Source organism: Phyllostomus discolor, chromosome 9, assembly GCF_004126475.2.
Source record: "Phyllostomus discolor isolate MPI-MPIP mPhyDis1 chromosome 9, mPhyDis1.pri.v3, whole genome shotgun sequence".
NCBI classification, from domain to species: Eukaryota; Metazoa; Chordata; class Mammalia; order Chiroptera; family Phyllostomidae; genus Phyllostomus; species Phyllostomus discolor.
The window spans coordinates 81,359,729-81,376,886 of NC_040911.2; the positions used below are offsets into that span (position 1 = coordinate 81,359,729).

Below are 17,158 nucleotides of genomic sequence, written 5' to 3' on the forward strand. Positions count from 1 at the left end.
CCATGTGATCTCCATTTCTGTGTTTCTGTTCCTGTTCTAGTTGTTTGCTTAGTTTCTTTTGGTTTTGCTTTAGGTGTAGTTAATAATTGTGAGTTTGCTGTCCTTTTACTATACATGTTTTTTTTTAATCTTCTTTTCTTAGCTAAGTCCCTTTAACATTTCATAAAATAAGGGCTTGGTGATGATGAACTCCTTTAACTTGACCTTATCTGAGAAGCACTTTATCTGCTCTTCCATTCTAAATGAAAGCTTTGTTGGATAGAGTAATATGGGATATAGGTCCTTGTCTTTCATGACTTGTAATATTTCTTTCCAGCCCCTTCTTGCCTGTAAGGTCTCTTTTGAGAAATCAGCTGACAGTCTGATGGGAACTCCTTTGTAGGTTACTGTCCCCTTATCTCTTCCTGCTTCTAGGATTCTTTGCTTCATTTTTACCTTGGCCAATGTAATTATGATGTGCCTTGGTGTGTTTCTTCTTGGGTCCAACTTCTTTGGGACTCTCTGAGCTTCCTGGCCTTCCTGGAAGTCTATTGCCTTTGCCAGAATGGGGAAGTTCTCCTTTATTATTTGTTCAAATACATTTGCAATCTGTTGTTCTACCTCTTCCCCTTCTGGTACCCCTATAATTCGGATGTTGGAACGTTTAAAGATGTCCTGGAGGTTCTTAAGCTTCTCCTCGTTTTTTTTTTAATTCCTATTTCTCCATTCTTTCCTGTTTGGTTGTTTCTTTCTTCCTTCTGGTCCACTCTATTGTTTTGAGTCCCAGTTTCCTTCCCATCACTGTTGGTTCCCTATGCATTTTCCTTCATTTCTTTTATGGTAACCTGCATGTGTTCATGTAATTTGCGACAAAATCAACCTATTCTGTAAGCTTCCTGATCACCAGTTTTTTGAACTGTGCATCTGATAGGTTAGCCATCTCTTGGTCACTCAAAAGGATGAGTTCTGGGGCACTGATTTGTGCTTCTGTTTGAGCCATCTCTCCCTCTCTCTCTCGCTCTCTCTCTCTCTCTTTTTTTTGGACTGGTCGCTCCTGTTACGGTGAAGGGCAGAGCCTTAGGGGTTCACCAGAGCTGGGCACCCCAGTCGCTAGATTGTGACATTGTGTGTGGGGGTGGGGTCGAGAGGGAACAATGGTGGTAGCTCCATTCTCCATGGGACCTCAGTCCCTTCCCTGGGATCCGTGGTTGCGCACTCTGCCCTGCTCCACAATCGCCGCCTCACTGGGTCCGCCAGCTGCTACTTGTGTACTCAGGGTCCACCTGCCCCAGATGCCTTACGTGCTCCCGGTTGCCTTATGTGCCCAATTCTCCCTGTTCTCCGTGCCGTGACCCAGAGCCCAGCTGCTTGCCTCGGCCCCTCCTACCAGTCTGGATGAACGGGTCTATTTCAACTTCTTGGCTGTCCAACTTCCATTCAGATAAATTTTCTGTCAGTTCTGGGTGTTATTCTGCCTCTAAATTGTTGTTGTTCCAATCTTGGTTGTGTGTGGAGGTACGGTGCGTCCACCTATGCCTCCATCTTACCGGAAGTCCCCTATACTATTCTTACCCTCCCCCTGTCTATTTTCTACCTACCATTTATGTTACATATTCTACATACCTTTTCCACCTCTCTCCCCCTCCCACTCCCCTGTTGCTAACCCTTCATGTGATTTCTATTTCTGTGGTTCTGTTCTTGTTCTAGTTGTTTGCTTAGTTTGTTTTATTTTTATTTTAGATGTGGTTGTTAATAATTGTGAGTTGCTGTCACTTTACTGTTCATATTTTTCATCTTCTTTTACTTAGATAAATCCCTTTAACACTTCATATAATAAGGGCTTGGTGATGATGAATTCCTTTAACTTGACCTTATCTGAGAAGCACTTGATCTCCCTTCCATTCTAAATGAAAGCTTTGCTGGATAGAGCAATCTGGGATGTAGGTCCTTGCCTTTCATGACTTCGAATACTTCTTTCCAGCCCCTTCTTGCCTGCAAGGTCTCTTTTGAGAAATCAGCTGACAATCTGATGGGAATTCCTTTGTAGGTAATTGTCCTTTTGTCTTGCTGCTTTTCAGATTCTCTCCTTATCTTTAATCTTGGGTAATGTAATTATGATGTGCCTTGGTGTGTTCCTCCTTGGGTCTAACTTCTTTGGGACTTTCTGAGCTTCCTGGATCTCCTGGAAATCTATTTCTTTTGCCAGATTGGGGAAGTTCTCCTTCATTGTTTGTTCAAATAAGTTTTCAGTTTGTTGCTCTTCCTCTTCTCCTTCTGGTACCCCTATAATTCAGATGTTGGAATGTTTAAAGATGTCCTGGAGGTTCCTAAGCCTCTCCTCATTTTTTTGAATTCTTGTTTCTTCATTCTTTTCTGGTTGAATGTTTCTTTCTTCCTTCTGGTCCTCACTATTGATTTGAGTCCCAGTTTCCTTCCCATCACTATTGACTCCCTGTACATTTTCCTTTATTTCACTTAGCATAGCCTTCATTTTTTCATCTAATTTGCGACCAAATTCAATCAGTTCTGTGAGCATCCTGATTACCAATATTTTGAACTGTGCATCTGATAGGTTGGCTATTTCTTCATTGCCTAGTTGTATTTTTTCTGGAGCTTTGATCTGTTCTTTCATTTGAGCCTTTTTTTTTTCTCAGCATGCCTGTTACACAGTAAGGGGTGGAGCTTTAGGTGTTCACCAGTGCAGGGCAACCCATGTTGCTGTGTTGTGATGCTGTATGTGGGGGAGGGGTCCAAGTTGGAACAATGGCACTTGCTCTGTTCTCCACTGGTTTCCAGTCACTTCCCCCGCTACCCACAAGCAAACTGGGCCCTTCTGGTGCTAATTCCCATGTAGGTGGGCTTGTGTACGTTCTAACACCCTGTGGGTCCCTCCAGCGAACTCTTCTGTGAGGCTGGGAGTTTCTCCCGCTGCTGCCTCAACGCCCACCAGTGTTTTCAATCAGAGGTTTGAGGCTTTATTTCTCCACGCTGGGGTCCTGGGTTGTGCTGTCTGTCTGGCTCCCCAACTGTTCCTCCTGGTTTATCTGTGCGCGAATGTGGGACAGCCCGCTCCACCAGTCGCTGCCTCTCAGGGTCCGCTAGCTGCAGCCTTGCCATGAGTCCTCTCCATCCCACTGCCCATCTCCACACCTCCTACTGATCTGGATGAGTGTTTCTTCTTTAACTCCTTGGTTGTCGAACTTCCATACAGTTCGATTTTCTGTCAGTTCTGGTTGTTTTTTGTTTTTAAATTATTGTTGTCCTTCTTTTGGTTGTGCAAGGAGGCACAGTGTGTATACCTATGCCTCCATCTTGGCTGGAAGTTCTTTTGTTTTCTTCTTTAGCCTGCCAGTATGATGGATTACGTGACTGATTTATCCATATGAACCACCTTGCATCCCTGGGGTAAACCCCCTTTTGTTCATGGTGTATATTATAAGTCCTCACTTAATATCAATTATAGGTTCTTGAAAACTGTGACTTTATGGAAGATAGTGTATAACAAAACTAATTTTACCATAGGCTAATTGATAGAAACAAGTGTTAAGTTGCTTTGGTATATTTGTGGTCACAAGAACATCACCAAACTTATAAATGAAGACTCAAAACAAACATTGAAATAAATATGAGCCATAGATACATTTAAGAAACATTAATAAAAACAAGTAAGGTGATTATTTTCCAATCCACTCATTCCAGTCCAGGGTTGCAGGTGACTGGAACCTCTCCCGGCAGCTCAGGGGACAAGGCAGGGATCATCCCTGACAGGACGCCCTTCCATTACAGGGTGTACTCACCCACACCCCCACACCCACGCTCACTCACACTGGGGCAGTTTAGACACACTAATTTACCTAATGTGCACTTCTTTGGGGTGTGGGAGGAAACCAGAGTACCTGGAAAAAACCCATGCCAACATGAGAGAACATGTAAACTCCACACAGACAGTGGCCCTGGCTGGAAATTGATTATTTTTTTCCTCATCAATGTTATAATGTTATTCAAGGACCTACTGTCATTTTTTGTATGTTTTTGAGTTCTGTTTGCTAATGTTTTATTAAGGGTTTTTTCATCTGTGTTCATGATAGATATTGGTCTTTTGGTTGTTTGGCCTTTTTTTTTTTTGGTACTGTCTTTGACTGGTTTTGGTGTTAGATGAAAGATTGTAAACATCTTTAGGGAAGACAGTGATGATGATCACTAAGTCGTGGAGTGGATGACTGGAGGTGTGGCAATATCAGGAAGAATCCAGGGGAGACAAGGAATCCAGGGAAGGGAAATAGTGTTGTTGTGTGGAAATATTGTTGTGTGGGTGCATGTAGGGCAGTGTACCAGAGCAGATTCAGTGAGGGCGGGGGATTTAGTCTGATTGTCAAGGATGGAACAGCTGGTGTAGTTGGCTTACAGAGAACCGTAGTTAATATTGGTGTGGTAGGGCTGGAAATACATTGACTGCAGGGAAAAAATTAGTTGTAGGAGTGCTAGGGATTGAATAGTGGAGGTAGATCCTGGACCTGGAGGTGACCGGAGGAGACCCAGTAGAGGGATCAGTCTTGAGAAGGAAATTGAGCACCTCTCTCTCGGGCTGCTGGGAAGGAGAAAGGGTTGGTATGGAGAGCGTGGGGTCCTTAGAAGTAATGTGAATGTCTGGGGATGCTTCTCCTTATGCTTTGTTTAGGAGGAGGGGTATATTCCTGAGGCCAAAGGGATAATGGGACCAAAATGGGAGTAAGTGCCCTGTGCCCACATCTCTCTGGGCAGAGTTGTGATGGCGAACCAGAGCTTTGTGTAGGTCCTTAGACCAGTTTTTTTTGGTTTGTATCTGTTTGTTCTTTTGTTTTTGTTTTCGACAGACTGGTGAGGACCACAGTTAGGGCAAATCAGTGTGGAAACTCTTCAGTCATCCTCAAACATGAGAAGTCATTGGAGGTCTTTTCTGCCCAGCCGCTGAGTCCGTTTTGTCCAGCACTGAACATGAAAGGGCCTTTGGCTCTACCCTATGCTGAGCCAGAGAGCCACTGACCATCATTTTGTAATCGGCAGCTAATATTTACTCTCCTGAACAATTCTGCGTAGTCACTTCTGGAAAATAGGAGAAGGGAACACTTCCCAATTCATTTTGTGGTTCTGATACCAAAACCAGACAAGGAGCAGTTTCCATCCCTGGCAGTCATTCTTCCGCATGCCTTCATGTGCTGGCTCTCAGGGGGCTGATTTCTGTTCTTGTTGCAGCTGCAGCCGGCTCCGCCAGGTTCAGAGCATCCTGACCCACAGCAGCAAGTCTCGACCCGACGGGATCCTCTGCATCCTAGGTGAGTGTTTTTAACAAGGTGGGACTCGGGGCTGGGGCACCTTGGCTTCAGTTCACAAGAAGATATTGATTATACTATCATTGTGAGGTAAGCTGTGGGTTATAGCCCCCGCTCCTGTTCCCCTGAAATTGGTTGCTGTTTCAATGAGGTTGTGTGAGATATCAGTAACACAGGGAGCTCCTACCACAGAGCTGGCACTTTGCACATATTACCTCATTTCTCCTCACATATTACAAGGGAACAGTGCATGTAATTTAAAAATTAAGGCAATACATGAGTAATAATAAACAAAACTACCTAACCATCCCAGATTCCCAGTCCCACTCCCCAGAGATAACATTGTCCACGGTACCTTTTTTTGTTAATACAAATGCGAACATTTTATGCATATTGCCATTAACCTAATTTTTAAAATTTTCACTTGATCATATTGTTTGAATTTTTTTAATATCAAATTGACTACTAAATTAGTAGTAGTGCCAACCTTTGGCATCCCTGGGCCACACTGGAAGAACAGTTGTCTTGGGCTACACATTAAATACACAAACAGTAATGAAAACTGATGAGCAAAAAAAACGGTTTTAAGTAAATTTACAATTTTGCATTGGGCCACGTTTATATAGCCATCCTGGGCCGCATGCAGCCAGCAGGCCCCGGGTGAACACCCCTGGACTATATAGATATAGAATACCCCAGTGTTGCAGAAATTAATATGTTTGAGCCTGGGCGTCAAGGTGGAGGTAAAAAGTTAATAAAACTTCAGGACAGAACTTTATGTGAAGGGGCAGCAAGAAATCAGTGAGGGGACTTGTATATTCTTAAACAGCTTTTGAGGTTCAGTGGATTCTCCTTTCTGGGTAATTAGAATTGTCACAACAATTTATTGTTGGTTGATTGGCTGAGTCTAGCTTTCTAACCCGTGGAATAGCCTTCAAAGCAACTCTGACTCCACTCACCTCCACTGTAACGTTTGTCATTTAGTTATTATGGTGTAGGAAAGGTTCTAACTGATCTGCCAACCTTCTGAACACAGCTTGCTGGCACAATGATTGACATGTCGTGAACTGCACATATTTAAAGTTGCAGTGTGATAGGTTTTGACATGTGTGTGAAACTGCCACCACAATCAAGCTAGAGCACCTGTCCGTTATCTCCGTGTTTCCTTGTGCCCCTTTGTAGGTTCTCCATTCTGCCCTCTCCCCACTCCCAGACAGCTTTCGATATGCTTCCTGTCACTGTGCGCTGGTGTGCATTTCCCTGAGTTATGTAAATGGGATCATACAGTATGTACTCTTTTTACCTGACCTCTTTTACTTGGCTTATTTATTTTGAGATTCACCCATATTGTAGAATGCATCATGTAGTAGTTCATTCTTTTGTGTTGGTGATTAATATTTTATTGTATGTATTTAGCAGTTTGTTTACCCATTCAGCTGTTGCTGGATATTGGGTTTCTATTGTTTGCCTGTTACAGATAAAACTGCTATAAACATTTTTATACAAAGCAGTTGTACCATTTTATATTCTTTCCAGCAGGTCATGAGAGTTTCTTTTATCCCCTCGCCAACACTTGGCATGGTCAGTCTTTTTTTTAAACAGCTTTAGGGCAGTTTTAGTCTAGTTTAGTCTAATCCACTGCTCCTTGAAATTGTTCCAGCTTTAGCCATTTGGAGCTCTGTCAATTGCGAGACAGAGCAGAGTTCCCATGTACCCCTCACCCAATTTTGCAGATTATTACCATCTTAAATTAATATGGTACATTTGTCACAATTAATGAATCAGTGTTAATATGTATCCATAGTTTCTTCACATTTCCTTAGTTTTTATGTAAAGTTATTTTCTGTTGCAGGATTCCATCCAAGATAACCATGCTGAATTAGTTGCCATGTCTATTCAGGCTCGTATTGACTTCGACTTTCTCAGACTTTCCTTGTTGTTGACCTTGACAGTTTTCAGCAGTGCTAATGAAGTATTTTGTAGCATGTTCCTCTATTAGGGTTCTTACATTTCCCGTGATTGGTATTAGGAGTTTTGGGTTGGAAGACCAATGAAGTAGCATGCCATTTTCATCACGTGATATCAAGGACACACACTATCAATGTGACTTTTCACTGTTTATAGTGACCTTGATCAGCTGGCTAAGCTAGTGTTTCAGGTTCTGCACTGTGAAATGCTCTCCCCACCTGACCTTTCATACTGTCCTCTTTGGAAGGAAGTCACTATGCAGCTCACTCTTTAAGGAGTTAGGAGTTATGCTTTGTCACCTCAAGGAGGGGAGGATCTACCTAAATTATATGAAATTCTTCTGCATAAGAGATTTGTCTTTTATTTATTTATTTTTAGAGAGGGGAAGGGAGGGAGAAAGAGAGGGAGAGAAACATCAATGTGTGGTTGCCTCTCACATTCCCCCTACAGGGGACCTGGCCTGCAACCCAGGCATGTGCGCTGACTGGGAATTGAACTGGTAACCCTTTGGTTTGCAGGCTGGTACTCAATGCACTGAGCCACACCAGCCAGGGCGTCTTACTTTTATTTATGTATTCAGTCATTTGTATCAGTATGGACTCATGGATATTTATTTTAAAGTTTGAGTTAAAAATCTAGTACTACTTCCTTTGTATAGGGCGGGAGAAAAGTAGGTTTGCAGTTGTGAGTATGCAAAACAGTTTATTTGTGTATTATTATTTATTGTATTATTTTCCACACGAATAACTACAAAGCTACTTTTGTTCCCACCCTGTACTTTGAGTTATAATCCCTTACTACTTCAAATTGTTTCAGCTTTGGCCATTTGGAGCTCTTTTAATTGGCTCTTATGTCTGTCTTCCTCCCTTTGATATACCCCTGTCAAAGTTTTTTTGTTTATTTGTTTATTTAGCATTTTTGTACTTTCTGGGACTATAAGATGTTCCAGGCTCATTGTGCATATTTTCTGTCCTGTTCCTAAAATCAGCCATTTCTCTGAGGAGCTCTGGTTTCTTTAATGGAGAATAGGATTAGAAACCAAGACCCAGACACTGAGTGTGCTTATTGCTGCAGGGGTGTCATTGTTGCTGGGCCACATCAGCTGACAGAGTAGGGACATATGCATGTGTATTTTAATTGGTGTGTACACACACACATCTGTAAATGTTATGCGTGTATTTGTATCTGTATTAAGTTAAACATGAATTCATATTAATACCTTCAGCTCTAACCCATTGCCAGATGGATCATTCTAGCCTCCCCTTCTCATTTATCTATAAACTCCAATTCCACCAGTGAGAAATGAGGCACCTGCCATCTACCATCCATTTACTTCCAGTTTAATTCCCGTATACATGTGTAGTAGCGTCAGATTTGTTACCCATAATGCCTCTGTGGGAATCAGCTTGATCAACTAGAACACAGTGCTTACATATAGTTTCTTTTGCCTTTAATTTTACACAGTCAGTTTAGTGTTAGCAATTTGTGTGACATTGTATGTAGCTGGAACCCTTAGAAGAGGACAGGCTAAGACTAGGCCTGCCCTTTCAACCTTTGGCATTATGTAGGCCATTCCTGCTTTTGATTCTTTTTCACCCCTGCCTTCACTGAAGAGTTGGAGGGGAAAGAACAGGGCTGTGCTGCTTTGACCTCAGCTGAGAAGGGAGGCCTCCTGTGTTGGAAGTCCCCTGACACAGGCAGTCCCTAGGCCCCTCTGGTCTGAATGACCATTATTTTTCACTTTTCACTGGTCTGATGTCCACTGGCAGTCATTTTCCCCAGGCTCCAGTGATATTTCTGTTCTTGGAGCTCTTCCCACCTCCTTCCTCTTAGTCTCACGTGGACAGCTGCCCCCTGCCCTTAACACATCCCTCTTGCCCAGAGCTGTAGATACCCAGGAACTGGGTAGCGCCTGTGTCTGTGGCATTGAAAGGCCATAGTGAAGGGAGTGTTATTTCACTGCCTTTTTATTTATTTCTTACCTAGCCCTGCAGGACTGTGAGCATGATGAGGGCCATTTTTAGGCCCAGCACACACTCCAGCATCCAGCACATATAATGTTTGTGAAATGATGGGTGTGTGTGGTTCCAGTCACTTGTCCTCTTCTTGTTTCAGACCACCTCAGTCCTCCTTTATTTGACCCCACATGTTTTGGTAAGGGTCCTTTTGAGAAGTGAATATTTTCCTGACACCATTTCCCATTCCAACTGAAAATATTCCAAAACCTTTAACCAGCCATGATAGGACTTGGATTAATATTTTCTGGTTCCTTCTGTCCTCAAGAATTGCTTTTTGGCAATTAACAGTTACAGTTACCTGTGCTATTTGACTGTCTCTTGAATCTGAGCAAGGGTGCTTGGTACTGAGGCCTGCTTCTTTCACAGAGAGTGGCTTAGTGTGGGTCCTGGTACAGAACTGGTCTAAGCTATCGCCTCTTACCTAACCATCAGGGTTTTGCCGGGCAGGGCAAACCCTTTGGGCTCATTCACTCCCCACAGTGGAGCACAGCTGATCAGAGCCTTCTTTGCCTTGCAGGAATCGATAGCAGGTACAATGAAGGCTGCAGAGAGCTGGCCAATTATCTTCTCTTTGGTTTGTACAATCAGAATGTTGGTGATTTTGAGAAAACGGGGTTTTCTGAAGAAGTTCTAGATGGTAAGTACATTTTGGTAAACTCTGTGTGAAAGAGTAATGTGTGATTTATTTCTTCAGATCCTTATTTCATGGTCTTCTTATGAAAAAAAATATGATCAAATTTAAAATAGCCTGAAGCCCCAGTAAACTTTTACTTTTTTATTAATAAAAAACAACATTTCTTCTTTGCTGATATAGCAAGGAATATGCTCTTGTAAGTTACCTGCTGGATAAGAGACTAGCAACAAGTAGTTTTCAGAATAGGCTTGTTGGGTAAATCAGCTTTAGAGGAAAAAGTAAACATCAATGTTTGGCTTTATATCTTCTCTGACTAGTTTTCCTCTGAATCGCCTACTGCCTCTGCATGCTGGGAGGGTTCAGATTATGTGCATTGTCCTGCGAAGCCACTTTCAGCTGTGAGTCAGGGATGAGCCTGCAGGATATTCCTACACGGAAGACTTAATGTGGATCTTCAGTTTAGGAACAAAGGCTCTTTGTCCTGCTCTGTCTTTGGGAATTGTTTCCTGTGTGACTTTAATTCATGACGATGCCCATGACTACAATGAGGGCTTTCTGCTTACATTCCCTTTTCCTCAGCTCTGAGACACTCACCCTGTGTTGATGCTGCTGTGGCTGATGCCCAGGAGCTATCTCTGATATCACATACTTAGCATCAGGACTTGTCTGCCAGACGGGTCAGGAGACACAGGAATAGACAAATCAAATTGGACAAGAGACAGAAAGCTCTTGTGAAGCAGCTGGGGGATGCTTGAAAGGAAACATCTGATGTTGATACAATCTTGCTGTGTATATCTAGTACAGTGGTTCTCAGCTGGGGTTAGTTTTAGCCCCTAGGGGATATTTGCCAAGAGTTGAAGACATTTTTTATTGTGACAACTGGGCAGAGTGGGTAGAGGCCAGGGATGCTGCTCAGCATCCTGCAAGGCACAGGACAGCACCCCCAAACAAAGAATTATCTGGTCCAAACTGTCAGTAGTGCTGAGGTTGGGAAACTCTGGCCTAGTGTGTGTGAAAATTCTTCTGCAGTAAAGTCCTTAATACTATCTATGCTTAGGGATTGAGTAAAGATTTGTTATTCGGAAGTACAGAAAGAGGCTGAAATGACTCCTTTCATTAAATTTTTTTTCAATTTGAGTTTAGTTTCAGATTTTGATTCTAAAAAAATGTTTCTGTACACCGTACAGCATCTCCTGGTTTGGAAAGAATTCATCTTGGCACCTCATTTAGAAAGTTATAAAAAGACAGATGCTTGTAGTGGCCACACATTTCATGTCAGCCAAGGTTGCTAAGGACGTTATGGGACTGAAATTAAGGAAATAGTTTAAATCTGCAAAGGAGTGTTTTTTTGGTTCTTGTTTTATCTTGTTTTTTGCTGATCTTTGTCTACCCTGCCACCTGGCACAATGGGTGCTTATGAAATGAGCATTTTCTTCAAAATTAATAACTTCATATTTTAAATTCAAGTAGTCGGAAAACTGAGGTCAGCAGGTTTATGCTCCTACATTTCAGTCTCTAATTATGTGAAAGGAAAAGAGGCCAACATACAGGAATCATTTCTAAAAGAAACTTTTAAAGTAGTTGCATCTTTATCCAATTCTCTTACGGTTGCTGGTTTTACCTAACAGCACCCTACTAAACGTTCTTCATTGTGATGACATCAGTCCTAAGAAATCCTGAGATTTCTTAATTAGGTTTAGCTATTACAGTATTTCTTTTATTGAATTCTTTGCAGTGTGTTACATGTTAGAATAGATGCGACACAGGAAGCCACAGGCTTTCCAAGTGACATCAAACACTTCAATTCACTGCTCAGCGGGCGGTCTACCTGTGATTCAGGGCAGGGCTCTTTCAGAGAGCCTGGGTGAGGAAAACCGGCGGATGAGAGGGGCTCCTTTTCCACCCCCTGCCACCTTTTGACTCCAGGACTAGCCTGAGAGTCAGCGGTGAAGCTGCTCCACACTGCGCTCCTGAGAACACCTTGGGTCTGACCAGGTACGCAGCTCAAAGTGGCTTACAAAGTCACCATCATGGACCTTTATTTCAAGATGCCACCAGCTGTGTGGTCAACTGTGGTCAGTTTTCATCGGGCTTATGTTTTTGTATGTGACGGTCTGTCACAGTGTATTAACGTGTTGGCATTACTCTAAAACTTCTGCCTCAGCCACCTCCTCCAGCAGCTTCCCTGGAGTCATCTTGTTCATGGCTCTGCCTTCCAAGGAGCCATGGAAAGCAGCCTCTGCTCTTCTCCTGGAAGCATGACTGCTCTCGTGCTCAGTATTCAAACTGCTGTAATAGTCCTGCCCTGTTCCGTGTCTCTTCTTTTAGTTTATCTAGGTTCATTTGCATTCTTGGGGTTGCTTTATTTCACCACCTATGGATGGTTGCTGAATTGTGAGTTGCTGATCTATTTATGGAAGCCCTGTCCACCTGCCTGTACTTCCTTCCTCCGGGCCTTTCCTGTGTACAGAGCTCACCCCTGTACACGGTCACCCTTTCCGGAGCCAGCAGTGTCCCTTGAGTCAGACGAGCCAGCGGCCAACAGCTTCGGACACTGACGCCTGCAAGAGAACTAGTCACCGGCCGTATTTTGTGCCGCTTTCCTGCCTCACTTGCTTTAGACTGGGGAGTTTCCGGTTCGAATTCACCTCTGCAGTGAAGTACACAGCGGAGTTTTGTCCCACAGATTCGACTGTGTTGCACTTTGCAAAACGCTCCAAAGGCCGTTCTTTTTTACCTCACCTGTGCCTGCATTGCCATCACTAGAGGGCCATAGTGGCGGGAGCAGCACATGGGGACGAGGAAGTGCTTGCTGTCCACACTTGAGTGTTCATCAGTCATTTTGAAGCACATAAATGAAGGAAGGAATTTTCCGTTTAGAGTTTAGTTACATTGCCTTTGAAGTAGTTTTAATGGTTTTACTAACTATGTGGGCAAAAAATGTCTAAGGAAAATGCTTTTGACAGTCTTGTGTCTTAATTTTGGTTTCCTTACAGATGTAATTATACTGATTAAATCAGACAGTGTCCATCTGTACTGTAACCCTGTGAACTATCGCTATCTCTCACCCTGTGTGGCACATTGGAGGAATCTGCACTTCCACTGCATGACCGAAAATGAGGTGAGGAGACGAGATAGAACAGGCACTTGGAGACACTCTAAGAATATTCTTCTGGGAAAATGTAGATCTGGAATAGGAGTCCTCTAAAAAAATCAAATTGCAGAATGCGGTTATACCAAAAGTTATTTAAGTGGAACATTTCATATTTCATTATGTGGCTACCTTTTGGATAACTTGTACGCCTGAAGGAGACAGAAGGGGCTCTTCAAATTGGGACCTAGTACAGGCTTGTGAACATGCCTTCCTGTCCTGCTTCGTCACCAGCCTGCACACACTGTCTTGAGGGACTAGTGCCTGAGTACCGCTCCAGGAGAACTGGATAAGCTTTGTGCCATTTCCGTGTTTGGATTTCTTGGTATCTGTTTCTGTTTCCTTTGAGCTATTTCAAGGATTTGGCTGGGAATCAAGTTGGGATTTGAGATTTAGGATTTCATGGAAAATGTGACCTGATGTGAGTCAAGAACCTTTCTTTCCATGTGAGCAGTTGCAGGATTTTTGAGGACAAGTTTTCTCTCTCTCTCTCTCTCTCTCTCTCTCTCTCTCTCTCTCTCTCGCATTTAGGTGTGTGGTCCATTTTGAGTTGATTTGTGTGTGGTATGAGATAGGGGAATGAGAGTGTTTCTGACCAGCAAACATAAAATGTTGGCATTGGAAACACCCTCCTGGGTGCAGTCTTTTATAAGTGTTTTTTGGGGCAACTCTGACAAAATGCAGAGAAAATATGGAACTTCGCATGATGTCTTGTCAGAGCCTGTTTTCCTTTCATTTTCCCTTTTTAGTATGAAGATGAGGAAGCTGCAGAAGAATTTAAAATTGCCAGCTTTGTGGACATGGTTCGAGACTGTAGCAGAATTGGCATTCCTTACAGCTCCCAAGGTGAGTGAGCGGCATGAGCCATTTAACCTTGCTGAGATGGTGTGTGAATCACATGTCCCTCTTCTCCTTTCACTGGGGGCATTCAGCTGGGAAACCCATTGATCTGTTTTCACTGAGTCAGAGGCTGAAGCAGAAAGGAATTTGGGAACTTCCTATGCCCCTTGTCTTCATAACCGAAGTTTCTGCAGCAACAAAGCAGGCCACCTACAGTCAGCTAGAAGAACCAATAAGGCATTTACCACAGTTGCCATCTCGTCTGTACCCCCCACTGTGGGTAGAGTGTACATGTGAGGCCTCTAGCTAATAAGAAATAGTAATTGGGTAGCTGTTAAAAATATGCTGACAGTAAGGCTAAAAAATTATGGGTAACAATATAGGAAAAAAATAAGTTTAACAGTGCTTATATCTTATTTGGAAAAAAAAGTCCTAGCACATTGAAGATGCTGTTATAAGAAAGGAAAATTTTTGATTTGGCGATTTTCTCTTGAAGAAGTTGTTTGGATATGTTTCTTAAGGGACAGGAGCCAAGTTTGGGTCTGTTAATAATTATATCCACTAACTGATGCAAGTCAGATGTAATAGGCCACTATTTATTTATTTATTTATTTATAAAACCAGAATGGGAAAATATACTATAGAGAAACCTGAATTTATGTAACTTGTTTATAGTTTGAATTTTCCTCGGCTTTCACTTTTATTTCTAGTGTTAATATGTAACCATTTTATCTGTTTCGATTTTATTTTGCTAGACAAGGCTGTGCTGAGAAAAGATGCCTGTCTGACCACATTAGATCAGGTTTAGACTGTTACATCCAGGGTGGTATCTGATACATGTTGTTGTATTTGATTCCTCTAGGTCACTTGCAGATATTTGATATGTTTGTAGTGGAGAAGTGGCCAATTGTACAGGCCTTTGCACTTGAGGGCATTGGAGGGGATGGATTTTTTACCATGAAATATGAGGTAGGTATAAAAAGCATTATGCTTGGTGTGCATCATTATAATATACTCTGAAAAGCTGTCAGTGATCTCTCAAAGGCATGGAGCAAATTTAAACACCATTGAGGCCCTGGCTGGTGTAGCTCAGTGGATTGAGCACAGGCCACAAACCAAAGGGTTGCCAGTACAGTTCCCAGTCAGGGTACATGCCTGGATTGTGGGCCAGGTCCCCAGTGGGAGCCATGTGAGAGGCAACCACACATTGATGTTTCTCTCCCTCTCTTTCTTGCTCCCTTCCCCTCTCTCTCTTAAAAAAAAAAAATAAGGATAGAGTAAGTGGGACCTTTGGAAGCAAGGCCCAGGGCTAATTCTGATGCTCCTTCTGAGAAGTAGCAGCATCCCTAGGAAATGAATGGAGGTTTGCCTGGCAAACTCTGTCATGTGGAGGAGCATAGGCTGTAGGCAAGTGCTGAAGAGAAGCATACCACTGAACTCTACTTTTCCTGCCCCAAAATCACAGTATTCTTACATTGACTACTGGTCACAGAGCATCAGCAGGCTGTGGAACCCGCCCCTGATGGGAAGTTATGCTCTCTAATTTAGAAGAGTAGGGGCTAGATTGGAGGCAGGCCATAGGAGATAGAGGCAGTTTAACATTTTTAGTAATAATGATAATACTTATTGTTAATTATATAAACTGGGCATTTTATAGAGTACCTCTTGTTATGTCAGGTACTGTCCTAAGCACTTTATATGAACTGACTTTTAATTTTTACAATAACTCTCTGAAATAGTTACTATTATAATGTATATTTTACAAAGAGGCCAAATAAACTTCCCAAAGTCCCAAAGCCAGTAGCCAATGCGTGGCAGCACTGGGGTCCAGTCCAGAGAGTCCGGCTTCAGTGCCTGTGCTCCTGCCGCCAGATGAGGGTTGGAAAGCGGTGCACTAGGAGGTTGCGTGATTCACGCAGCCCGAATGAGGCAACCCTCCAGCTCCTGCCTTAATAAGGTACATCACACCATGAAGTCATAACCAGAAGGAATAAAATCCCCTTCCAAAAAACCTTCACAAGGCAGTGTAGATCTTTGCTGTAGGGTGGTAGCTTTAGAGGGCAGGATGTGCAATGATAGGAAACAACACCCATCATATAGAAGGAGCAGGGGAGGAAGGGCAGGGAAGGTAGAAAAGGATCTCAAGATCCCTTTCTCAGATCCTGTTCTTCTCTGTAGCTTCTAATTCTCATTCTCTCAAATATTTTCCATTGTTTCTACCTCATTCCCCACTACAAACCCCCACTTTCAGTTCTCTCCCTTACCCTATCCTTCCTCGTCTTTTAAGGTATGGAGCAGTTTGGCTTACTGATCAGCTCTGTCATTCTATTCTCTACTCCACTCTGGTTCACCTGTCAAAGGCCTGATAGGAAGGTTCTTATATCCTTGGAAGACTAAGAGAAGGAACACAGTTATTTATAATTTTGTTTTTTTAAACTTCTATTATATTGCATGGCCATACCCAGAAGAAAGTTATTAAGTCAAAGGATGTTTTGTCCCTGATGTAGTAGAGACCGGAATGAGAAAGCAGCCCCAAACCCACATAGCGTTTACTTGGTACTTAGGCTAGGCCAAACTGAGTTGTGGATATTGGGAACTCTTCTTGGGAAGCGGTCCAGGGAATTTCCTCTGCTGCGGCTTTCCCTGCCTCCAGCTTCTTCCTTCTTATTCTCCAGCTGCTGGAACTGTGACCTGGTAATATAAATTTGCATCAACTAGCTCCCCGAGGGGAGGATTCTAGCAGCGAACTTCTGAGTAACGAGAGTGCCCATAAAGCAAGCATTCATTCACCATTTTTATGGGTAAACATGAGACCTTTGTACTGAAAGGTAGAATGAGACTTATGAAAAGACTCAATAAATATAAGAGACCATAGCATATCAGATGCATGGACAAATCAGCATATTTTTTAAACAGATTTCTCAAGGAAATAAAATAAAAATTGAGAAAAAGATCTCTTTTCTGTCTTTAAAGAATGGAGTTTGTATAAAGAGAAATGAGATATGGTAGGTAGAGCAAGCAAATTAAAAAGGGAGATGGATGGCATACAAGGAAAGATTGTAATAAGTCTCAAAATTCGTTAATAAAGTTAAAATTTGAATTTTAAAAAAAGAAATCAAATCCAGGAACTCACAAAAATCTAATCAGTTGGTACACTTGAAAAGCTATTTCAGAATACAGAAGAAGGGGCCGAATAGATTAAATCAGTAAGAAAGCGGAAGATAAAATGGGGGATAAAGAGTGGAAATTGGTGGTATTG

The 17,158-nt window shown here is 42.6% G+C and overlaps 1 protein-coding gene across 3 annotated transcripts in view; it reads left to right on the forward strand.

Moving 5' to 3' along the window:
• Positions 1-17,158, forward strand: part of C9H20orf194 (chromosome 9 C20orf194 homolog) — a 125,905-nt gene that overhangs the window by 15,024 nt on the left and 93,723 nt on the right. For all 3 annotated transcript variants that reach the window (XM_028524790.2, XM_036009614.1, XM_036009615.1), the window contains exons 2-6: positions 5,212-5,291; positions 9,792-9,911; positions 12,905-13,029; positions 13,809-13,905; positions 14,762-14,868. In XM_028524790.2, the coding sequence (XP_028380591.1) occupies positions 5,212-5,291; positions 9,792-9,911; positions 12,905-13,029; positions 13,809-13,905; positions 14,762-14,868 (529 nt within the window). The remainder of the gene's footprint in view (positions 1-5,211; positions 5,292-9,791; positions 9,912-12,904; positions 13,030-13,808; positions 13,906-14,761; positions 14,869-17,158) is intronic.